Consider the following 26,546-nt stretch of genomic DNA (forward strand, 5'->3'; position numbering starts at 1 on the left):
ATACCTACACAGTCAGTAAGGACATTTCATTGAAAACTACATACTGTAACCATTATTTCTCATTTTAAAATATTCATGCTACTTGAAATATAACTTCAAGAATTCAAATCGCGGCTGGGCACGGTAGCTCACGCCTGCAATCCCAGCACTTCAGGAGGCAGAGGCAGGGGGATCATCTGAGGTCAGGAGTTTGAGACCAGCCTGGCAACATGGTGAAACCCTGTCTCTACAAAAATACAAATAATTAGCTGGGCGTAGTGGTGCGTGTCTGTAGTCCCAGCTACTTAGGGGGCTGAGGTGGGAGGACCGCTTGAGCCTCGGAAGTCGAGGTTGCAGTGAGCCAAGATGGTGCCACTGCACTCCAGCTTGGGTGACAAAATGAGACCTTGTCTTAAAAGAAAACAAAAACAAAAACAAAAAACAGACCCTGCCTGGAACATATACAGACGTGTACATAAGGATACCAAGCACTCACTAGTATTTTCAGGGTGTGGAGTGGGAAGGAGGGTAGAGAATACAAATAAGCAGCCTACATTGTCTCCATACACTAGTCATTACTCCCCAAACCATAATCGGGTTGAAGGTGCCTCTTATTTTCTGGGGCTTCTGGGCATTAAACCTAAGTAAGCCTCTAAGGATCCCACAGCATATGGTACCATCTAAGACTTGTCCTTTCAGTCTCCAGGAAGACCTGCAGAAAGAAAAATCACTTTTCCTGGTTTCTCATTTTTTAAATTATTATTAAAGTTCTAGGGTACATGTGCACAACGTGCAGGTTTGTTACATATGTACAAATGTGCCATGTTGGTGTGCTGCACCCATTAACTCGTCATTTACATTAGGTATTTCTCCTAATGCTATCCCTCCCCCCTCCTCCCACGCCACGACAGGCCCCGGTGTGTGATGTTCTCCATCCTGTGACCAAGTATTCTCATTGTTCAATTCCCACCTATGAGTGAGAACATGCGGTGTTTGGTTTTCTGTCCTTGCGATAGTTTCCTCAGAATGATGGTTTCCAGCTTCATCCATGTCCATGCAAAGGACACGAACTCATCCTTTTTTATGGCTGCATAGTATTCCATGGTGTATATGTGCCACATTTTCTTAATCTAGTCTGTCATTGATGGGCATTTGGGTTGGTTCCAAGTCTTTGCTATTGTGAATAGTGCTGCAATACACATACGTGTGCATGTGTCTTTATAGTAGCATGATTTATACTCCTTTGGGTAGATACTCAGTAATGGAATGGCTAGGTCAAATGGTATTTCTAGTTCTAGATCCTTGAGGAATCACCACATTGTCTTCCACAATGGTTGAACTAGTTTATAGTCCCACCAACAGTGTAAAAGTGTTCCTATTTCTCCACATCCTCTCCAGCACCTATTGTTTCCTGACTTTTTAATGATCGCCATTCTAACTTGTGTGAGATGGTATCTTATTATGGTTTTGATTTGCATTTCTCTGATGGCCAGTGATGATGAGCATTTTTTCATGTGTCTGTTGGCTGCATAAATGTCTTCTTTTGAGAAGTGTCTGTTCATACCCTTCGCCTACTTTTTGATGGGGTTGATTTTTTTCTTGTAAATTTGTTTGAGTTCTTTGTAGGTTCTGGATATTAGCCCTTTGTCAGATGAGTAGATTGCAAAAATTTTCTCCCATTCTGTAGGTTGCCTGTTCACTCTGATGGTAGTTTCTTTTGCTGTGCAGAAGCTCTTTAGTTTAATTAGATCCCATTTGTCAATTCTGGCATTTGTTGTTATTGCTTTTGGTATTTTAGACATGAAGTCCTTGCCCATGCCTATGTCCTGAATGGTATTGCCTAGGTTTTCTTCTAGGGTCTTTATGGTTTTAGGTCTAACATTTAAGTCTTTAATCCATCTTGAATTAATTTTTGTATAAGATGTTAGGAAGGGATCCAGTTTCAGCTTTCTACATATGGCTAGCCAGTTTTTCCAGCACCATTTATTAAATAGGGAATCCTTTCCCCATTTCTTGTTTCTGTCAGGTTTGTCAAAGATCAGATGGCTGTAGATGTGTGGTGTTATTTCTGAGGGTCTTGTTCTGTTCCATTGGTCTATATCTGTTTTGGTACCAGTACCATGCTGTTTTGGTTATTGTAGCCTTGTAGTATAGTTTGAAGTCAGGTAGCGTGATGCTTCCAGTTTTGTTCTTTTTGCTTGTCTTGGCAGTGCGGGCTCTTTTTTGGTTCCATATGAACTTTAGTTTTTTCCAATTCTGTGAAGAAAGTCATTGGTAGCTTGATGGGGATGGCATTGAATCTATAAATTACCTTGGGCAGTATGGCTGTTTTCACGATATTGATCCTTTCTATCCATGAGCATGGAATGTTCTTCCATTTGTTTGTGTCCTCTTTTATTTTGTTGAGCAGTGGTTTGCAGTTCTCCTTGAAGAGGTCCTTCACATCCCTTGTAAGTTGGATTCCTAGGTATTTTACTCTCTTTGAAGCAATTGTGAATGGGAGTTCACTCATGATTTGGCTTTCTGTTTGTCTGTTATTGGTGTATAGGAATGCTTGTGATTTTTGCACAGATTTTGTACCCTGAGACTTTGCTGAAGTTGCTTATCAGCTTAAGGAGATTTTGGGCTGAGACGACAGGGTTTTCTAAATATACAATCATGTTATCTGCAAACAGGGACAATCTGACTTCCTCTTTTCCTAACTGAATACCCTTTATTTCTTTCTCCTGCCTGATTGCCCTGGCCAGAACTTCCAACACTATGTTGAATAGGAGTGGTGAGACAGGGCATCCCCGTCTTGTGCCAGTTTTCAAAGGGAATGCTTCCAGTTTTTGCCCATTCAGTATATTGGCTGTGGGTCTGTCATAAATAGCTCTTATTATTTTGAGATACATCCCATCAATACCTCATTTATTGAGAGTTTTTAGCATGAAGGGCTGCTGAATTTGGTCGAAGGACTTTTCTGCATCTATTGAGATAATCGTGTGTTTTTTGTCTTTGGTTCTGTTTATGTGATGGATTACGTTTATTGATTTGTGTATGTTGAACCAGCCTGGCTTCTCATTTTTAGGCACACAATCTTCTCTAGTATGTAGTAACTTTTTTTTTTTTTTTTTTTTTGAGACAGAGTCTCACTCTGTCGCCCAGGCTGGAGTGCAGTGGCCGGATCTCAGCTCACTGCAAGCTCCGCCTCCCGGGTTTCCGCCATTCTCCTGCCTCAGCCTCCCGAGTAGCTGGGACTATAGGCGCCCGCCACCTCGCCCGGCTAGTTTTTTGTATTTTTTTTTTAGTAGAGACGGGGTTTCACCATGTTAGCCAGGATGGTCTCGATCTCCTGACCTCATGATCCGCCCGTCTCGGCCTCCCAAAGTGCTGGGATTACAGGCTTGAGCCACCGCGCCCGGCCTGTAGTTAACTTTCTTACAGGACCAGTCACAATAAACTGACATAACTTTCACCACATGGGTGTGAGGACGCTAAAAGTAAACAAAAACAAGATGTACTTCTCTGTATTTCTATTGAAGACCACCTTACTTTAAAGGTATTTTTACTCTCTATAGCTACACTACACAAAGCTGCGACAGAAGTCATGCAACTTAAATGAAATAATGATGGAGATTAATTTAAAATAGTTAATGTCAAATAAGGCCATGTAACAGTTAAAAACAAGAGCTTTAAAATCAGAACCAGGTCTAAATCCCACCTACTCGCCATGTCATGTTAGGCTAATTATCAAATCCAAATCCTACTTCCTTTATCTGTAAAATGAGTATAATGCCGCTCATTTCCTAGGGTCAATGATTAAATCAGATAATGGATGTAAAGTGTTAGAATAGTTACTTGCACCTGATAAGCTACAGTTATGGAGGACACACAGTTATGTAGACAGACATACCTTCAAAACGTCATATAATTTAAATAGGTTATTTATGTCAACAACAGAGATTTTTATCACAAATGTACACTTTAGAGCTTTGAAGGGCTTCAAAACCCTCAGTACATTGTGCTGAGCAAAGCCTCAAATACAGGGGTAATACACAAGTGTTTGGAATTCATTTGGCCTATGCACTTTTAAATCTTCCAAACTAAACATACAGTGAATTAAAACACTTGATTCATATACTTCAAGTTCATTTTAATAATTAAACCTGCACTTACCTGTCACTGAAAATGCCAAATCCATAACCATATCATGGTGCCAATGTAAACATGTGTATGTATATTTCTTATCATCATAAAAATTCCTCCTATTGGAGAAAAACAAAACTCTTATTTTGACCATAGGTTTAAGTTAGGAAAATAATGGCGTGCCAAATATAATAAACATAATATATAACCAAACATAATAAATCATAATATGAAGCCTTCTGGTCTTAGTGTGCACACTTTCTATTTCTAACCAGAGTGACTAACTTCCATAAATAATAAGCCATCTGTGGTACCCTCCTAGATATTCACTATTGTCAGTCTTTCCTTTTAGGATAAAGGCAAACAAAAAAAGTTTTCTTCCATAAATGATTATAGGCAACAATAAATTTTTCACTTGCTTTATAAGCCCAAGGCTAGAAATCCTGAAACAGTAAGTCTGAAATGAAAAGCACACAAAAAAGGAAAGGGAGGCTGTTTCCTTGGACTCAGAGATAGCCCTGTTCTACAGGGCTAACATAAAATAGTACATAAATGATCGCCATGCTCTTCATAAGTAAACTGACCAAAGACGAATTTTGCCATCCATGTGACCAGATGCGATGCAGTCTTCTGTTGGGTGACATGCTACACATGTAAAATTGTTCTTAGCATGCTTCTTATTTCTTGATGATGATAAAGTAAACCTAGAAAAAAAAACAAATTCCCTTAATTATTAAAGTCTCTTGGTGAGTGATGATGTAGTTAAGTAAAGCAGAGTTCCCAGCAATAGCAACCGAAATTGTAGAGCTCTGAATTCAATAAATATAACTGCAGGATTTTTTTTAAAAAGAAAATTTTGATCAAGAATCAAGCATGCTGTTTTGTAAATGTACATTAATATACAATATAAATTCATGTAACTAATATTCTACCATAATAATTTATCTATGGAAGCCACTGACATTTAAGTAAAGATTTTAGTGATTTTTTTTCGCCTAGGCAAAGCTTGTTCAAATTTCTCACTGAACCTACATTTTAGCATGAGGCATAATCAAACCTGAGACATTAGATCTGAGACAATGGCTAATGCATCTGAAAGGACAAATAAAAAGGGATCAATCTACTTGTTATAATATCTAGCCTATTTCTTATTCTTTGGCTGAATACTTGTCAATCTTCAGGCTCTGAAGAAGTCAGGATCCTTATTATACTAAGAAGAAAGCAATCAGCCAGGCATGGTGGCTCACACCTGTAATCGCAGCACTTTGGGAGGCTAAGGCGGGTGGATCACCTGAGGTCAGGAATTCAAGACCAGCCTGACCAATATGGTGAAACCCGTCTCTACTAAAAATACAAAAATTTGCCTGGCCTGGTGGCAGACGCCTGAAGTACTAGCTACTCAGGAGGCTGTGACAGGATAATCACTTGAACCCAGGAGGCGGAGGTTGCAGTGAGCCGAGATCATGCCACTGCACCAGCCTGGGCGACAGAGCAAGACTCCATCTCAAAAAAATAAAAAAATTAAAGAAAAGAAAGCAATCTTGGCAAGGTAAAAGGGAAGAGGTAGTTATTACTTTCAAATAGTAACTACTCAATACTTAGCACTAACTGCTCTAAATATGTCACCTTATTCATCATTACAACTCTGTTAGGTAGATATCTCCATTTCAAATATGTTTTAAATTGAGGTGCATTGGGGATCAAATAGACTAAATCCGATCCAATTAAAATTTACATATCCCAGAGCCTATATTCAGTCCTACATTCATAAAATGGCAATGAGAATCATGTGGTGAAACTCTGTCAAACTACATCCAACTCTGACTCCAAGAATGCAGACTAGAGTTTAGGTGTATAGGGCTTTTGGCTAGAAAAAGCTTCCTAGGTTTTCGTGACAGTATGGTTAAAAACGATACCTCTATACTTCACAGTCTTACACTCTCTTGTAATATAAAAGTAGGAATAGCTCTGGATTATAGGTACAAGGAAGAAATTATAATGAACCCTTGAGGAAATAAAATAAAGCTAATAAAAAATAATTCTTACCTTGATGTTGTTTTCTTTTTGAAAAAATAAACAGACAAGTAAAATTCCCGTACTGCAGCAACATATACTCCCTGGTATTTCAAAAAGAAGATAAACATTCATAAAAATAGTCAACGCTTTTTTTTTTTTTTTTTTTTTGAGACAAAGTCTCGCTCTTATCCGCCAGGCTGGAGTGCAATGGCGCAATCTCGGCTCACTGCAACCTCCGCCTCCCGAGTTCAAGTGATTCTCCTGCCTCGAGTAGCTGGGATTACAGGTGCCTACTGCCACGCCTGGCTAATTTTTGTATTTTTAGTAGAGACCGGGTTTCACCATGTTGGCCAGGCTGATCTGGAACTCCTGACCTCAGGTGATCCACTCGCCTCAGCCTCCCAAAGTGCTGGGATTACAGGCATGAGTCACCACGCCAGCCTAACACTCTTTAAAAAGAAACATTCCCCCACGAAAGTTAACTGTAACTTTGTTCAGCTGATAAGGGTATATTAATATGATATCTTCTACTTTGGCTGTAGAAAGAATAATCATACTATTAAAACAATGATAGAAAATTAAAAGATGAACTTAGGTCTTAAATCCTAAAACTAGACTCTCAAGCTTAAAGTACAATGATTAGAATTTTTTTCCATTAGGAATAATTTACATACACTAAAATGCAATGTTTGACATACATGTACATCTACATAACCACTGCCACAATCAGGATCTCGAACATTTCCTTCCTCAGAAATGCACCCCCCCCTTTACAGTCATTCCTTAATGTCCCCACCCCACCTATCTGTTTCTATCGCCACAGCTTATTTCTCTGCTTGTTGTAGAATTTCACGTTCATGGAATGGTAAAATATACACTCTTTTGTGCTTGTCCTCTGTGGCTCAACATCATCCATCATCTTTCTGAATTTCACCCACATTTTCATGTGTATTATTAGCTCCTTTTTACTGCTGAGCGGCATTCCACTGCATACATATCACATTTGTTTATTCTCTTGCTGAAGAACATTTGGGTTAATTTATATTTTGGAGCTACTGTGAATAATCACTCTTGTACACATCATTTTGTGGTTATGTTTTCATTTCTTTCTATGTAGGAATGGAATTGCTAGATAAATGGATCTAACTTTGCTCTATATCCTGTCAATATTAGTTATTCTAGTGGACCTAAAGTGGTACGTTGCTATGTTTTTAATTTGTATTTATTTGATGACTAACAATGCTGAAGAATGCTGACATTAATGATGTTAAAAAAGTTTACTCTGAGAAATTAACTCTTTTCAGAATAATGCCAGAATAATGCTACAAAACTTAAGACTAAAGAAACATGCTCCTATAGTGATGTCCGGAGGCTTTTCATAGCATTTGATTTTAAAATAGTAAAGTAACTGTTAACAGCGAATGGCTGAAGAAATCACAGTATAAACATCAGTTATTATTTATGAAAAACATGTTAGTATACACACATGCTGCAAAGTTCAGTGAAAAAAAGATAAAAAGACTTCTGATCTTAATTCTTTTTGGGAAAAGCTATTTTAAGAATGTTAAGAAAAAAGCCTAGAAAGAGATTCTTCAATGATCACTAGAAAGATTATAGGTTTTATTTCCTCATTATATTTTTCTGTAGTTTCCAAATTTTCTATAATGGGCATATTAATTATGAACAGGGAGGCCATAATTTCTAAAGACACATAGTCTAAGAGAGTTTACCGAGGCAATAGGACAGAATACACAAAAATAAGGATAGTCCTAAAAAAATGTATACCATAAATACATGCTAAAGCAATGAAGAGGCTTCTTAGTGACTAATAAAAATATAGTAATTCAAGGGAATATAAAATCACTGTAACATAAAATGCTCAGAAGAGAGATTGCAGGAAAGAAATTTTAGGTACAAAACAGAAAACCAACAAAACAAAATTTACCTCGTTTCCAAAGGCAATGCACTTGGGTGACTGGTTTATGTAATCCAAAACAAAGGACAGCTCCTTGGCTTCTACTTCCTGGCTTGATGATTTTGGCAGTTTCACTGAAACCAGCTGAAATATATCTAGCCAAAGGAAGCTATATTAATATAAAGCTTCTCTAGAGAGCGCAAATGTGCATTTATTCATATTTCTTTTTTTTTTTTGAGACGAAGTCTTGCTCTGTCACCCAGGCTGGAGTGCAGTGGCGTGATCTTGGCTCACTGCAACCTCTGCCTCCCAGGTTCAAGCAATTCTCTTGGCTCAGTCTCCCGAGTAGCTGGGACTACAGGCCTGTGCCACCACGCTTGGCTAATTTTTGTATTTTTAGTAGAGATGGGGTTTCACCATGTTGGCCAGGCTGGTCTCGAACTCCTGACCTCAAGTGATCTACCTGTCTTGCCTCCCAAATTGCTGCGATTATAAGCGTGAGCCACTGTGCCTGGCCCTATGAAACTGCTAATCAGTACTCTAGAATATATTTGATGCCAAGATAATAATTCTAGGCTAATCTTGAACAAAATATATCTTAAAGTTGGACTCTCTGTTTGAATGAACAAGTTTTAAATGGAAGTCTAATTCCATAACTCATGTACATAAATGCCCCAAATATATAGAAATAGAAATCAACTTGTGTCTTACTGGTGCATTGTACATTCCAAAGTATTAAGCTGAGTGTTAAAACGGAAAAAGAATATGAATGTTGGTGACCTGAGTAACCAAATGCAACAAACCATCTGAGAGTTTTCAGAAATGCTATCATGGGCCTGCCATAATATTTATAGGGTAAAATCTCCTTTCTTGTAATACGGACAAATTCTTCTCTTTATATCCCTTTAAAAAGTATCTCCTTAAGGGTATTCTTTTTACTCACAGTAAAAGCAAAAGTCCTTCCAATAGCCTATGATGCTAAATATAATCTATTCTTCACTGGCTCACTCCCGCCCGCCTCCCTTCTCCAATACAGCTGCACAGCTCTTCTTCTCTTATTTAATATTTATTCCTCCTATGTTGCCCATTTCCACCCCCTGCTTTATTTTTCTCTAGACCACCTTTCATCTTACTGTATCATATTAACTGATCCAGTCAGTTTACTGCTGGGACTTAGAAGTGTTTTGTTTTGTGCAACCATAACAGTATTCAGCACACGGTGGGTGCTCAATTAGGTGGTGAATGACTATATGACACATAGTCAAGAAATAATACCATCAAAAATAACATGTAAACAGGAGCCTAATTTGTTTTTAAACCAGATAAGTAACTGCAATATGATTTTCAGAGACTCTGCTTTTGGGCTGTGGAACACAGATAACACAAAAAGGGTACACATATATGTATATGTTTTTGTATTTGAGTATGAGAGGCCCGTGGTACAGTAAGTAAGCCATAAGCACAGGGGATCTTTTCAAGACTGACTCACATTTTTATGTAGCAGCTATCCAGATTTTCATATGCTGGCTGCCCATTATATGCCAAGTACTGAAGACTAATAATAGATCTCATTATGAGAAGAATTTAGATTACAACACAGGATCTTTACTTTAGATCAGTAGTTTTCCACCCTGTCTTGCATATTAGACACAACTGAGAACTTTTTCAGTAAACTAGGCCCCAGCACACAGAAACTTACTAAGTTCTTCATGTTATGTGCAGTCAGTGTTTCGCATCATGGCTAAAAAGTTTTGCTACAGCTATTGGCAACTACTTTTCCAACTGAGGAATTATGGAGTGAGTATAGGAAGTTGCTAAGAAATATGAGTGATGAGCAGAATCACCTGGGATGATATTAAGAATGCAGATTCCTAAAGTACATCCCAAACCTAGTGATCAACTGCTCATCAGGAAGATTAGGAATCTGAATTTTTCGTAAACATGTGAACTGTTATCAGGAATCCATGTATTCAATATACAAAATCGAACTTAAATATCAAAAAAAGTGCTATGTTTGAAGTAGTCATCTGGCAAGATGACTGAATTATTTTTAAGAACGTTGCCATCTCCAGAACATTTTTTGAAATGTCCTTTGGAGGTGGTTTAGTGATCCTCCCACCTCAGCCTCCTGAGTAGACAGGACTATAGCCACCATATCTAACTTACTTTTCTTTCTTTTTTTTTCTTTTCAGAGACAGGGTCATGGTATATATTGCCTAGGCTGGTCTCAAACTCCTGACCTCAAGCAATCCTCCCACCCTGGCCTCCCAAAAAAGTGCTGGGATTACAGTTGTCAGCCATCATGCCCAGTCCCACTATCATCTTAAAGCTGCTTCATATTCTTCATTCTGAACACAACTGTATTTTATAGAGGACACCACAGGATACAGTAGCATTCTTGAATCTGGGGATCAGAAAATTTCTTTAGATGTGACCTCATGTCAGTGTTCTGTTTCATCGAATTCTATGATAAAGGACAATTATTTGTAATCACTGACAATATTCTAGGAATTCCTAAAATGCTGATGCACAGCAGTTTCAATGGAGTAATGTTCCAAAGACAGTGAAAATGTAATTAATAATAACTGAGTCACATTATTGGTTCTTAATATCAACCAATTTTTTTTTTTTGAGACAGAGTCTCACTCTGTCACCTAGGCTGGAGTGCAGTGGCGCTATCTCGACTCACTGCAAGATCCACCTCCTGAGTTCACGCCATTCTCCTGCCTCAGCCTCCTGAATAGCTGGGACTGCAGGTGCCCAACACCACGCCTGGCTAACTTTTTGTATTTTGTTTAGTAGAGATGGGGTTTCACCGTGTTAGCCAGGATGGTCCAGATCTCCTAACCTTGTGATCTACCCACCTCGGCCTCCCAAAGTGCTGGGATTACAGGTGTGAGCCACCTCGTCTGGCCAATATCAACCAATTTTCTATGCCATTTCCACCCTGACTCAAAAGAGTAAGAAGTGTTCAATGATGGATAAAATGATAGTGATGCTTAAGAATAACAGATTTAAGTTCAGCAGAAAGACAAATTCTATCCATCTTTGTAAAGCAGATTTAAAATTTGAGGTCTGCAGTCTGCTATTGCAACTACATATAAAATAATCCTTCCCTCACTGCATATTTCAGAACTTATACAAAGCCTCTCTAAATGAACACAATAATGACAAAAGCAATTTAAATGCCCATTCTAAAAACTGTTAGCTTCAGATTAAAACCAAAATGTTAAATTTTGAGAAACTGTAAAATGTAAAGAGCCACTCAGTGCCATACATAGTAAGTTAATTACACCATACCTGGTTTTTCTTTATTTACTATAGCAAAGACAGAATCCTCAGCTTGGGCAACAGTAAAGAGGGCATGAAGTTTACATCCAACTGTGAAAGTCTGAAAGATAAAGAGCACCATAGTGTTTACTGTCTGTTCCCTCCAGTAGAACATAAAATCCATTAAGGCAGGGATTTTTACCTATTTTGCTCATTGCTGTATTCCCAACATAAGGAGAGTACCTGGCCTATAGAAGACAACTGATACATATTTGTTAAATACCCTTTCAAGTTTCCTACATATAGATCTGATTCTTTTTAATGGTTTTATGGTATTGTATTGAATGTATCATAATTTTAACTGATTTCAAGGTCATATTTAACTTTTTTCCTACCATAAACAATGCTATAAGGCCTTTGTGTACAGGCCATTATTTCAACAAGAGATTCTTAGAAGTGAGAGTGCTGTAGCAAAACGTGTTTATTGATTTTCAGTTTTAACTCTCATTGTGTACAAAAGTGCCTGTTTCTCTATACTTTACCTATCACTAGATTTTTTTCAATCTACAATTTGGCTAAATTTATGAGGGGAAATATTGTGTCATTTGTCTTAGATTTCTTTATTAATGAGTTTAAGCAGCTCTTCATATTTATTGGCTAATTGTATTTCTTTTCTGTGAATTTACATATTCCTACTTTATGCCAATTTCTTCTACCAGGCTTTTAGTTTTTCCTTATTGGTTTTTGGGAATATTTTTGTATATGTGGAATAGTATCTTTTGTAAATATCTTCTCCCAGCTTTAACTTGTCTTTTACAAGTGGAAAATTTTTATATAGTCAAATTAATTTTTTTGATGCTATTTTGTAACTTGTTTAGGAAGTCTATTTAAATATTTGGCCTTATAGAAAGAAACAGTACATCTACCATTAAATTACACTGCCTTTTTTTTTTCACATAAGGAAAAGTAAAGATCAATCCACATACCTTTATTAAGATGCCATCTATATAGTCCCACAGTTTAATTGTGCCATCAAGGGAAGAAGAATATAGCTAAAAGGGTAAAACAATACAAAATTGATTAAAAAAAAGAAATTCATCAATATATCAAATGAATAATTAAACGCTGATGGGGCATTTTCTATTCATTAATTCACGGTTAATCTTAAAGAGGTAGAGTCATTTATTTACATTGCTTCTGCAAAACAATCTTTTCACAGCTTTCTGCAAGAAGCAGATCCATCCTTTTCAAGTTTTAACTAAAAGAGAGAGGAAAAAAGTCGACATTCTATCTTGAAGAGGGAGATGTTAAGGTTTTGAATGAGATATGAAAAGTACCTAGGTGCAGTGGCTCCCATCTGTAATCTCAGCACTTTGGGAGGCTCAGGCAGGTGCATCACTTGAGGCCAAGAGTTCGAGATCAGCCTGGCCAACATGGTGAAACCTCATCTCTAGTGAAAATACAAAAATTAGCCAGGCGTGGTGGCACATCCTGTAATCCTAGCTACTCGGGAGGCTGAGGTTGCAGTGAGCTGAGATCACATTGTTATACTCTAGCCTGGGAGACTGAGACTCTCCAAAAAAAAAAAAAAACCAAAAAAAAACCAAAAACACACACACACAAGAGCTTGTTGCTCTTCCTGCCAAAACTCAGTTTACTCAGTTTTATCAGCCAAACTCCTTTCACCTTATATGAATATTAAGGGAGTGCTTCTCAAGTGACTGAAGAATATTCTGCTTAAAAAAAATTTCTTCCAATCCATCAAGGACCAATACTTTCATAAAATACAATAGAAATTATAATACACTTGGATGCTATGGCAATGTCAAAGTGTTTTGTGACACTTTCTGTACTCTTATACAGAATGGTAACTAATGGTTTAGGACACTGGTCTGTGGACCATACTTTGGTAGTACCGGAAGACCTTACTAACACATAGGTTTACTTTTGTTCTAGTGTACTTAGTTTTAATAATACTGAGTTTCCACTAGATTTTTTTTTTTGTTGTTGTTATAGGAAAATACTTTGCTTATAATGTTGACAAAGAATTTTAATATTTTTAAAGAAAGCGGCAATTTTAGGATTTCTGCAAATAGAGACATGGACTCAAAGAAGAGAAATGTAAAAATGTTGGAGTAAAACCATGTTATCTATCCAAGTCAAAAAATTATAGTAACTAGGAAATTTATATCACAATTACTGCATATCAGAATCATAAATATGGACTAGTAGAATGTAACAAGTCAAACATATAATTACTGTCAAAACGATGGTTAATACACAAATACTGTGAGTCCTAAGTCCAGAACTGCTGCCCCTGCACCTCAACCAAATCTACTGATAAAACTGCCCTTCTCTAATTTTATTCACTTTTAGTCAGCTGAAACAAAGATTTTATGCAATGTGTCTACATTTTTTTTTGCTATAAAACTTAGTATATGGACTTCACAAATTTCAATTTTAACAAAACAATAGTTTTGCTATTGAAAACATTCAAATACCACACATAGTGATAAACTTTTGTCAAACCCTCAGAGGATGGCAAGGATAAAATATGTACTTGGGTCCTGCAGGAAAGTTACCTAACTTTGATTTTTAGGAGTAGCTCATTTAATTTTGGAAAGAAAAGATCGGTGCTAGTTTATTTCCTTTGGAATAAGAGTATATGGCAATGCAAATCCATCCTTGATCAGTAATTTCCAAGTTGGCTGTGACTAATCCAGGAAAATGGAATTGGATTAAAAATAAGAACAAGAACAAAATATTGTTGAGATAAAATTTTAGTAGATTTGCTGAAACTTAAGAACAGAATTAAAATGACCATTTCATAGTTCTTAAATACTGAGAAAGAAGGGCTGCTTTGTGGGGGAAGTGGGAAAATCTGCACTAAATTAAATTCCCAAATTTGTCTTGAAACTAACTAATTGACCCACTCACCAAATAAATTTTCTTATCTAGATACCGGTATTAAGACTAGGCAATATCTAGAGTAAGCCAGAGCCTCACTTCTAAAGGAACAGATCCACCAAATCAATACCTCCTGGCCCACATTTTTAAAAATGTGTTCTAGAAACCAAACGGTTCACAAGTCAAGTAAGTTTGAGAAACACCAAATACTACATACCCCTTTTGGACATTCACAATGCATGTAAGGGAACCTAAGAAGACCTACAATCAATAAATACATTTACCTGTGCCAAGCCCTTCATTTCAGAAACTCATACAGCCAAGAATATCCTTCTCAAGTAACACTTATTAGCATTCTGTGGAACAAATGATTCACAGAATACGCTATAGGCAATGTAGTTTAGTAAGTGAAAAATACCCTACAACTGAAAATAAATATTTTGCTTATAACCTGGAAAGTTTCCCAGCCAAATTCGACTCGAATTTTTCTGTAAAGAACAAAGCCAATCTTAAAGTATTCAGCTATAACTGTATGACACCTGTAGATGGTTGTTGGGGTTAAGTTGGATTCCAGTCACCAGATTTCTGTGTCCATGTAGTATGTGTACACACTCTTCTGTAACTGTGCTGTAAACTTTAACAAAGTCTCCAGAGACACAGAAGATATACCTGGAAAAAAAAGAAAGAAAAGTAAGTTTTACATACTGTATTAGTCTGTTTTCACACTGGTGAAAAACACATTTTTCATCATTGTTTCAGTGGTCTTGAACTCCCAGCCTCAAGTGATGCACCTGCCTGGGCCTCCCAAAATGCTGAGATTACAGGTGGGAGCCATTGTACCTGGTGCTTTTCATACTTCATTCAAAACCTTACCATCTCCTTCTTCAAATTTATAAAGGAAAGAGATTTAATGGATTCGCAGTTCCACGTGGCTGGGGAGGCTTCACAATCATGGTGGAAGCAAAAAGCATGTCTTACATGGTAGTAGGCAAAAACAGAACTTGTGCAGGGGAGCTCCCTTTATAAATCCATCAGCTCTCGTGAGACTGATTCACTACCACAAGAACAGTATAGGGGAAACTGCCTCCATGATTCAGTTATCTCCAACTGGGTCCCTCCCACAACACGTGGAGATTATGGGAGCTACAATTCAAAATAAGATTTGGGTGGGGACACAGCCAAACCATATCACATACTCGACAGGTAGTAGGATCTTTTTACTGTCCATGATAAAAATGCAACAGAGGTTTCTTTTGGTATAGTTTAAGAATTGTGGCCGGGCGCGGTGGCTCAAGCCTGTAATCCCAGCACTTTGGGAGGCCGAGACGGGCGGATCACGAGGTCAGGACATCGAGACCATCCTGGCTAATAATACAGTGAAACCCCATCTCTACTAAAAAATACAAAAAACTAGCCGGGCGAGGTGGCGGGTGCCTGTAGTCCCAGCTACTCGGGAGGCTGAGGCAGGAGAATGGCGTAAACCCGGGAGGCGGAGCTTGCAGTGAGCTGAGATCCGGCCACTGCACTCCAATCTGGGGACAGAGCGAGACTCCGTCTTAAAAAAAAAAAAAAATTGTATACTCAAATTTGTGTGCCTTTTGTCTATGGGGACATCTATGACCAATCAGTTCATTAACTCAGAAGAGATTATTAACTCAGAAAAGATTAATGACGCCAATGTCATATCTCTTGCCTGTTTGTAGACAGAGGCTATAAATGGAATTATCCTGCAAAAACAGCCAACTTAACCAAGTTGCCTGCTCATTCAATGGATGCAGACAGTGTGCTAGTCACTATCAACTATTATTCTTCAATAGTACTGCCAACAGCAGTGTTTTTCCATGTCCCCAACCTCTCCATGGTTCACTGGCAACACCAGCTTACAAATGCTAAGTCAAAGGTTCTGCTCCAGTTGGTGAGGTCTGGGCCTTTTGTACAGAAAAATACAAAGACTTTATTCCATTTTTTTTTCTTGTTGCTGAAATGCTGGCTTTGCTTTGTCTTTCTGGATTTGTGGATTTCTTCCATGTAGTAGCAGCTACTAAATTACTAAAAGTGGTTAAGTTGGGGCACTATTTGACTTTCATGATATCATCACAGAACAAGGCTCAGAAATATAAATCTTCTTGTATCTTCCAAGTAAAAAATATTTGCTCCGTGCCTATTATATCTATAGCAGTACTCTTATTTATGGTTTCACTTTCCCTGGTTTTAATTACCTACAGTCAAGATCAATCTGAAAATATTAAATAGAAAATTCCAGAAACAATTCCTAAGTTTAAAATTTTATGCCATTCTCAGTAGTGATGAATTCCCCTTGTCTCACCTGAGATATGAATCATTCCTTTTTCCAGCATTCTCTGCTGTAGACACACCTGCCAGTTAGTCACGTAGAAACTGTCTAGGTTATCCTATCCACTATTGCTGTACTGTAGCACTTATGTTCAAGTAACCCTTATTTTACTTAATAATGGCCCCAAAGTGTAAGAGTAATGATGCTGACATACTGTTATAATTGTTCTATTTTACTAGTTATTGATGTTAATCTCTGTGCCTAATTTATAACTTAAAATTTATCATAAGTATATATGTATAGGAAAACATATAGTATATATAGCGTTTGGTAGTACCTGTGGTTCTAGGCATCCACTAAGGGTCCTGGAACATATCCTCTGTGGACAAGGGAGGGCCACTGTATTACAACACACTAAGAGTAAATCTGTTGCAAACTGGGACCACTACTATCCTATTTTATCAGTTCAAGATACTTGATTTTCACATGTTCATCTCTTGGAAATTAGGATGCATCTTATAATCCATGGAACCTTGTAAGTGCTGTCAGCCAGGAGGCATGGTTGTATGAAATGGTATAAGATCAAGAATGTATGAGCAACAAAGCATTTACATAACCTCCCCTTTGGCTGCAGCCTCTTCTCCATTCCCATGAGTACTTCACTTCAGAGGCTTAACATCTCCAGCGTGGACCACTCTTCAGGGCTTCCTACAGTCTCCAGGTACAGTCCTTCAATGCAGCTTTGACAGTCACACCAGACTAATTTTGCAAATTTGACCATATCACTTCCTCAGATAAAGTTAAAATCCTTTAATGTTTTCCCTCTGCCTTTAGGAAATGATCCAATTTCTTAAGGCTTTGGTAGTCTGATCCCAGTCTAACCTGAACTACTTTTTCACTTAACATTGTGCTCTATTAAAATAGTTCATAACTCCAACAATTTCCCCCATCCCCCAGACACACCCTATCAATATGAAAGAAGTCGTTTAGATATGGCTTCCTTGAGACAGTGGTGGGTAGGGGGCTACTGCTGGCCAAGAAAACTTTCCCTAATTGCTTCTGATAAGCTCCCTCAGAAAAAAGGAATGTCTTCTCTTCTGGTTTCTCAGCAAAGAACAATGGTTTCAATTACTTAAGTGCAATCCTTCAAAGTCAACTTTCTCTCCATGATTTTGCACTCTCTGGTATCTACATAGAACACGTTTTCTAACTTTTTTTTTATTTCCTAAGAGTAAGCTTTTTATTTTTCAACTTTTAATTTTGAAATCATTTTAGATTTACAGAAGAACTACAGAGTTCCTATATACACTTCACCTAGCTTCCACAAATGTTAGCACTTTACATAAGCACAGTACATTAGTCAAAACTAAGATATTAACATTGGTACATGACTATTAACTACATAATTTATGAGTTCTTCACTTTTTCCATTAATGTCTTTTTTATGTTCCTAGAATCCAATCCAGTATACCACATTAGTTGTCATATCTTCTCAGAACCTTCCAATCAGTGAGTTTTTCAGTCTTTCCCATTTCTCAGAACTCTTGACTACTGCTTTAAGATTCACCTCAGAATTTTCTCCCGGAAGCCCTTCCTCATCTTCCCATTCTAGATCAGCACCAGTCCTAATGTGCTTCTACACAACGGTGGGCTTAGCTCCATGACTGAACTTACCACAAGGCATTAAGACTGTGTACTATGTTTCTCCTCTACCAGACTGTGAGTTCTTTGAGGTGAGACACTGTGTTTTCACTTATTAGAAACAATAATAAGTCAAACACAAATGGATTCGAATGCCAGCTTTATTATGTATTAGCTGAATGACGTTGGAGAATTTAAACTTCACATCTCCACTTACAGTTATCCATTGTAAAATGCAAATAACACTTCTCATAGAGTTTAAGTGAAACAATGCATGCAAATGCAAGCTTAGCATACACAGTAAGCACTCACTAAATAGGGATAATACCTTAACCTTGTAGACTGGAAGGTGTGTAATGCACCCACCACAACACCTGTCACATAGGATTCATTTTGTTGAGCAAGTGAAGAAGTAAGAAATTAGGGATGTTTCAAGTCAGAACCAGGATTTAAACTGGACTCTGAAGAATGTATGATTTAAGGGGTGGGAAGAAAAAAATAGCAACATAAGCAAAAGCAAGGAAATAGTATGATTATGTACAAGACACAGATAATGTACTTATCTGACAAGCAAAGTGTCTATAATGGGTAGTTTCAGGAAACAGTTGGGTAAGAAGAGTTGAGCTATATTAGAGAAGGGAATGAAAGCCACATAAAGGAGCTATAGTTGAGGCAACAAAAAACTGTTACAAAGTTCTGAGCAAGACTAGGAATAAGAGTTAGAGTAAAAATGTATAACAGTAACAACTTAGGAAAATTGTTACAGCAGCAATACTTAGAATGATCTGTAAGGGAAAAATAGTGAGTTTGGGACATTAGCTTGCGGGTAGTTTAGGAAAGTGAAAGGCAAGGATGACTCATTGTTTCAGTTTTCTCTATCCTAACAACCCCAGTGCAATAATTCATAGCACCATATAATTGCGGCATGCCGCAGAATGGGATGCAAACAGAACTGGACTGTGAGTCAGTAATACCTAATACGGAACACCAGGAACTTACATGTATACCCACATGCCCCTCAGAACAACCCACTCAAGTACCCAGAACAGAGTTTTTGTTTTAGTTTCAAGAGGAAGCTGCCAAAATTCCACAAGTCTGTCGTTTTATGATTTTGGCTTTCTTGATAAGCACCTTGAGGTAAAATGCAAAATTATTCCTCTTTGTATAAGGCAGTCAACCCATTGTGGTACCTTGTAGATAATATTCAAATCTTTGCTGAGTTCATTATAATCCTGTTCATTTGTTCGAGAAATGGTTTTAATTATCAGCTTATATATAAATGACAAAAAAAAAGAAAAAAAAAGAAAAAAAAACCAACCTCTAAATCTTGACCAAGTTCCCCAAACTTCAGTCCTGAATTTCTACCTACTACTAGCTATATCCATCTGTTTTACAGGTACCTTAGAGTTAATAACCCTGAACTGAACTCTATCTTCCCATTAACACTGACTGTGAAATCACTCTAAAACCCTGTCTCTTTTTTCCATGTTCAATATTACCTTAGTTTGGGCAAGAGTGATTTCTTGCTCGGATGCCAGCACTGGCTAACCCCTGGTCTCTATTCTTTCAGAGTCTGTTCTTGCCATCTCTTATACCCTATGCTGCAATTACACTGACTTTACACAGAAGGCTCAATCCCCCCAGTTTTCAAGGCCCCCAGATTTCAAGCTTGTTTGCCTGGCATTCCACCCCCCAGTATCACTGGCAAGGCAAACTCTTGCCATTGCTGCAAGATCCACTACTGAAGGGAAAACTGACTATGTAACTCCCTCTTCTATGCCATCAGTGTACTTTGGGTACACCAGCCTACCCAGCTTTCATTTCTCCACTCACCAACATGTATCATAGTTTCACAGTTTTCAGGTTAACATTATTGAAGAAACACAATCAAATTACAACTGATTACTGCTGTCCCCTTAAAGAATTAAAAAACCATTCTCTTTGGTCCAAACAACAACCAACAACTGGCTGCACGTGTCCTTTCCAACCTCATTTCCCACTATCTCCCTTATATATCATCCTCACTAGCTAACTGTACCAGCCTGTTCAACAGATATCATTTCTGTCTGTCTTGCTTACACTGTCCTCCCCACCTGAAATGTCTTCTGTCCATATTCCCCACTTAAAATATCATCTAGGCCTAGCACAAATGTCACTTGCTCAGCAGCCTTCTCCATCCTTCTTAGTTTGGGAAGTAATCTCTTCTTATGAGCTCCTTCCTACAGGACCAAAGTAAGAAAAATCTGTTACTGAGTATTCCTTTTCCTCACTAGACTGTAAACTCCTCGAAGGCAGGATCAATATTAAAATTATCCTAGTTTTTGTCATTGCAGCATGTTATACATAATATATAGTTGACAAATACTTAAAAAATGAATTGTTGGGCTTAGCAAATGAAACACATAATGGACCTCATTATAATGAATAAGGTATAGAAACAGTACACTGAAGAAACTGGTTACATGGATATGAGTCCAAAGTGTCAGAGTGTGAGCCTCTAAAAGTCTGTTTCTTCCTTTGATTCATAAGATCAATGTAAACAAAGCCTAAGGACTCATTTTTTTTTTTTTTTTGGGCTTCTAAGGCAATTTATGAAAGCTCTTTCAGTCATGCATGCATTGCCTTCAACAACTACCTGTCATACACTCATATGCAGAATATTGTGGGGGTGACCGGGCACGGTTGCTCACTGTAATCGCCGCACTTTGGGAGGTTCAGGTGGACAGATCACTTGAGGCCAGGAGTTCCAGGGCAGCCTGGCCAACATGGCGAAACCCTCTCTCTACTAAAAATACAAACCTTAGCTGGTGTCGTGGCCCGCGCTTATAATACTTGCTACTCGGGAGGCCGAGGCACTAGAATTGCTTGAACCAGGGAGACGGAGGTTGTAATGAGCCTAGATTGAGCCACTGCACTCCAGCTTGGGTGACAGAGTGAGACTCTGTATCCAGAAAAAAAAAAAAAAAAAAAAAAAAAAAAATATTGTGGAGGCTACAAACTTTCATAAAATACTATCTCTACTCTTCTAAGACAGAAAGGGTTTTTTGATTTTATTAAGTGTCACTCTACCTAAAGTTATTTGAAAACCTGACAATACAGTAATAATGATTACAGCTACATACATTGAGCCATTATATGGTGGGCATTGCTGTCTGTAGTTTTAACACATTGAGGCATTTGATCCTCCCAATAACCGTGTGAGATGAACTAAATATTATCCCCCTTTTACAGACGATGGCAACTGAGGCAAATATTAAAAAACTTACAAAGATTTCATAATGTAAGAAGTGGATTTTGAAGCCAGGGAATGGTTTGGTTTCCAGCTACACTAAGAAAAAAGACCAAGTCTTAGCGTATTTTTTTTACCTCATAAAGATCTACCATCTGTTTTCACGTAAAGTTCCAAAAAGACTGCACTATGCTCTATGCTTCAGGGGTGAGGAGTGGATTAAAAAAGCCTAATATTTTTAGGTTTTAGTCACTCCAAAACATGATTCTGTACGAAAGAGTAGGTACTGCAAAAGTAGTGGCATACACATCCACGCATGGACCATTTTCCAGCCGCCCGAGCACCTTCCAGATCCTCGACACGGAGACCGGCTCCAGGGCCTTTCAATCTACCTGCAGGTAAACTGTCCAGGAATCGGGGGGCGCACCCCAACCTGCAGTGCTAACCGGACCTCCCGGGTACCCTGGGGATCCCCCACACGCGCGTGCTCTACCCAAAGCCCATATCCGCCAGGCTGGCGAGTCCGAACGCGACTGACAGTTCCTTCTCCCCGACCCTCGAGAAACTCACGCCCCGCCCCTCAGCCGACAAAGCGCGGTGCCCCTCATACTTAGAATCTGCAGAGAACACAGCTCTCCTAAAGTTCAACTCGCTGCCGCCACAACGAACCACGCGGATGTTCTCCGCTTCCACCATCTTTGCGCAGTCGCAGAATGACCAATCGCTGGTCCCGCCCTGAACTTCCTATATTGAGCCGGGTGTAACACGGCTGTTCCCAGCCCACAGAACCCACCCACGGGCCCTTCTAGGCCTGAGACTCCGTGGTTCCGTGCAGCCATCTTTTGTGTGGGCAATGCCAAACTAAGACTCGGCTTCCGTGCAGGCATCTTTTGTGTGGGCAATGCCAAACTAAGACACTTGTAAGAAAAGATGAAAGCAAAACAGAGACTTAGAGAGAATCAGTGTTTTATTATATACCTATACACAATTATTTAATACAGACATATTTCTCTCAAGCCTTGTCAACCTGACTCTATGGCTTTTTCTGCCAGAAGGGAAAGGTGGTGCACAATGTACCACGTGACCTCCAGTAGTCTCATCGGAGGCGTCACTTTCTGGTGTCTGTGATCTCGGCGCTGCAGGATGACGCGAGCCTCTCGCGTCCCTGGTTTTGTTGGTCGCCGCGTTGCGTTATTGGGTGGAAAGGTAGCTTTCTCCTCCTTGTACAGCTTTTTGTTCCTCTCATTAACCATTCTTCTGTTCTTGTGAGCATCGCTTAGGTTCCTACAGAATCTCCACAGTCCTAGGGCCTAGCTTTCTTCCTTTGGAAATCTGGCTCCTACTGCGGTATTCTGGTGCATCTTCCCCAGCGTTCAGTGTAGCTGCTCGGGCTAATCTGACATTCGGCCAGTCCCGCCAGGTTTCAGGGCGCTGCTCTCTGGTTTCCTGGGTTTTACCTTTTCCCATTAGTGGATAGAGCCTGTGGGTTAGGAACCCCTAAAATCCGAAGATGTTTATTTTTGCCAGTTTGTCTCCAGTTTTCCTTTGTAAAGTTACACGTATCATATTCTTGGACCCTGTATATCATGTTGCCTATTTTGATTTCGCTTCTTGATTTGTTGATTTACCACAAAATTACCAAAGTCACAAGTATAGTCACATGCCACGTAAGGATCTTTCAGTCAGTGCATGTAACATAATGATTCCTTAAGATTGTAATACTATGTTTTTACTGTACCTTTTATGTATTTTAATACATCAATACTATTAACAGAATAGTATTGGTGTATTATGGCCGGGCGTGGTGGCTCACGCCTGTAATCCCAGCACTTTGGGAGGTCGAGACAGGGGGATCACGAGGTCAGAAGATTGAGACCACAGTGAAACCCCGTCTCTACTAAAAATACAAAAAATTGGCCGGGCGCAGTGGCGGGCGCCTGTAGTCCCAACTACTCTGGAGGTTGAGGCAGGAGAATGGCGCTATCCCGGGAGGCGGAGCTTGCAGTGAGCAGAGATCATGCCACTGCACTCCAGCCTGGGCAACAGAGTGAGACTCCGTCTCAAAAAAAAAAAAAAAGAAAAAAAAAGAAAAGTATTGGTGTATTTAAATAATACAATTGTGTTAATAATACAATTGCCTGTAATATTGAGTATAGTAACATGTTGTTCAGATTTGTAGCCTAGAAGCAATCAGCTATAAGGTATAGCCTAGGTGTGTAGTAGGCTGTACCATCTAGGTTTGTGTAGGTACACTCTATAATATTCACGCAATGATGAAATCACCTAACATGCATTTCTTAGAGCATATCCCCATCATTAAGCCACACATGATTATACCCATAAGTTTATTTATTGTGGAGAAATACAGTGTCCACGAAGGTCAAGACATCCTGGGACAGCACCACTGTAAAAATCAGGGATAAATTTACTTTTTAACTGAGAAGTCTAGCTTATTAAAGGGCTCAAAACTTTATTATTTGGGGAGCCAGAACTAGAAAGAGAGATATTTAATAATTTTGGTTTATCTCAAGCTGTAACGAGCTTTCTCTTTCATGACTGTGATACCCTTTGTCACAGTGGATGAAGCGTAAAAATATCACTTTTGATTCTGCAGCCTTAATCTCTTTTTGTTCAGTCTCTTGATGTCTGCACAGTAAATCTTTTAAAGACTCGGTTGGTACTTTGTAACCTGATACAGGCTTTTCCTTAGGGCCTGAGCCAAGAAACAAAATAAATATTTTCACTCAAATTAGTGTGACTTTAGTTGTATGTTACTGTATGGTAACTTTAGATTTTTCAGAAAAGAATCAGAAATCCTGATATGGACAAAAACTAGCTGGATTGATAAACCTATAGGAGGATTATTTTACACAGGGTTTTAATTTATCCAAGTGCCCAGAAAGATAAGTCATTTGTATTTTGATTTCTTTTTACATAATTTTTAAGGAACCAATGCCGTTTAATTAATAGTGCCTTGTCTTTATCATATAATAAGAAGGCTGAGTTATGCAGAATAGGGCTACTGTAGTGGTTCATTCATGCCACCAGGGACCTATGCTTTCTCTACTTTGTTCTTTCCATTTACTGTCCTTAACTATATTGGTTTTGTCCTTATGCTCACAGTTCATGTTCCTTTCAGTTAGAAGAAATAAGGGAATAGCAAGAAAGAGCATAACCTATATACAGAAGAAAAAGGATTTTCCACAAACATTTATTTTGCCTCTTCCATCCAGGAGATATTTACTAAGTGCCTAGATATGCCAGACATTCTTTCAGGCTCTGGGAATACTGGAGTGAGAAAAATAGTAAACAAAATCCGTGTCTTACTGGACCTTACCTTACCATGGGAAGAAACAAAAACTTACTATACTTTTGATGTCTTTATGTGCCAAGGGGAAACTCAAAGTAGAAAAGAAAGTGAGTATAAGGGTTTGATTGCATTTACAATGGGTTTTCAGGGAAAGCCTTACTGAGAAGATAACATTTGAAATGACCTGAAAAGGTTGAGAGCGTGAATAAGCCTGGAGCTGTTTGGTGAAAGAGTCAGCCAGAGACAAGAGTATTCCTTTCCATGTTCGAGATAAGGCAAGAGGCCAGTGTGGCTGGAGAATAATCATCAAAGGGGTATAGTAAAAGATAGGGTCAGAGAGGTAATAAGAGGCCAGTTCATAGGGTCTCCTAGATCATTGTAACAGCTTTGGGTTTTATGAAGACAGTGTGGCCTTTGTGTTAAAAAGTGAAATGATTAGGCTAATTTAAAAAATGTACGTACAATAAAATCTGCTTTCTTTGATATCTATAATGCACAAATTATTGTATCCACCATCACAAATAGGATACAGAAGAATTCCAACACCCAAAGAATTCCCTAGTGCTTCTCCTTCGCTCCCCAAGACCTATCCCCTGGCAACCACTAATATGTTCTCCATCCATAGAGTTTTGCCTTTTCCAGAAAGCCGTATATAAATGGGATCATATAGTACATAACATTTTCAGTCTAGCTTCTTTCACTTAGCATATTGCATTTATGTTATGTGCATCAGTGCTTTCTATTGCTGAGTGGTATTCCATTGTATGGCTGTTTCACAGTTTATTTGTTGAATGTGTGTATTTTACCCCCCAATTTTAGAAATTATGAATAATACATCTCTAAACATTCATATGTAGGTTTATGTGTGAACATAAGCTTTTGTTGCTCTAGGATAAATACCAGCAAATGGGATTGCTCAAGTCATAAGTGTATGTTTATTTAAGAAATTGCCAAACTGTTTTTTTCCCCAGAGTTACTGTACTATTTTTGCATTTCCATAAGTAATGTGTGAAAGTTGTAGTTACTTTACACCCTTGTCAGGGCTTGGTATTATCAAGCTTTGTAAATTTTATTTTAGCCATCATAATAAGTTTGTAGTGGTATTTCATTGTGGTTTTAATTTTCACTTCCCTAATGACTAATGCTGAGCATCATTTTATATCCTCTTTGGTGAAGTGTCATCAAGGCCTTCACCCATTGCTTTATTGGTTATCTTCTTCTTGCTGAGTTTTGAGCATTCTCTTTTAAAATTTATTTATTTTTATTTATTTTTTATTTAATAAAATTTAAAAAAACTTTCCCATTAGTGAGAAGGATTTAGCCACATTTTTACTGCTTAGTATCTTCATGTATGTTTCTGTTCCCTTCAACAGATAATAAACATCATGTACAGTCTTTCACACCGCTGCCCTGCACAATGTACTTACGAGACATCTTCAAGCAGATTACATTAATTTTGTATTCATGTCAGGAATTACTTAGTGATAGTCCCTTGGGCTCTGCTGTTTCCTCATTCCCTAATAATGGTGCAATTTTTATCTTTTCTTAGGTTTTCTGTGATGCTGAAATCTTTATCTGTCCTATATATTTTTCATTCTGCACTTTCTTTCTTGTATACCTGTGCCCTGGGACCCCCAGGCAGTTAAGTGTATTAGTGATGATTAACACAAGTGGGTTATGTTCCATTTAAGGCTAACAGTTCTCATGGTTATAATTACACCTTTTCTGTTTGGGCTATGCTTAAACTCATAGATTAAACCTAGTATTTTCCAGGGAAAATATTGTATGATCTCTTGTACCCAGCGGCTAAAACGAAATTTTAGAATGTTTTGATATATTGTTGTACAAAATGTGGTCC

General features: G+C 38.3%; 1 protein-coding gene across 2 annotated transcripts in view; it reads right to left on the reverse strand.

Annotated features, from left to right (window-relative positions):
- The window catches only part of WDR75 (WD repeat domain 75), a 36,845-nt gene extending 14,675 nt beyond the window's left edge, over positions 1-22,170 (reverse strand). Inside the window, exons 1-8 of one of the 2 annotated variants that reach the window (XM_050751874.1) lie at positions 21,989-22,170; positions 14,755-14,884; positions 12,295-12,360; positions 11,339-11,429; positions 8,069-8,193; positions 6,154-6,224; positions 4,692-4,811; positions 4,138-4,226 (exon numbers count right to left, since the gene is read on the reverse strand). In XM_050751874.1, the coding sequence (XP_050607831.1) occupies positions 4,138-4,226; positions 4,692-4,811; positions 6,154-6,224; positions 8,069-8,193; positions 11,339-11,429; positions 12,295-12,360; positions 14,755-14,884; positions 21,989-22,074 (778 nt within the window). In that variant the 5' untranslated portion in view covers positions 22,075-22,170. Of the gene's footprint in view, positions 1-4,137; positions 4,227-4,691; positions 4,812-6,153; positions 6,225-8,068; positions 8,194-11,338; positions 11,430-12,294; positions 12,361-14,754; positions 14,885-20,242; positions 21,104-21,988 lie in introns of those variants that run through there. The other variant, XM_050751875.1, reaches the window with a different exon arrangement.
- Positions 22,171-26,546: the final 4,376 nt, after the last annotated feature.

This window comes from Macaca thibetana, chromosome 12 (genome assembly GCF_024542745.1).
Source record: "Macaca thibetana thibetana isolate TM-01 chromosome 12, ASM2454274v1, whole genome shotgun sequence".
In the NCBI taxonomy this organism is placed as follows: domain Eukaryota; kingdom Metazoa; phylum Chordata; class Mammalia; order Primates; family Cercopithecidae; genus Macaca; species Macaca thibetana.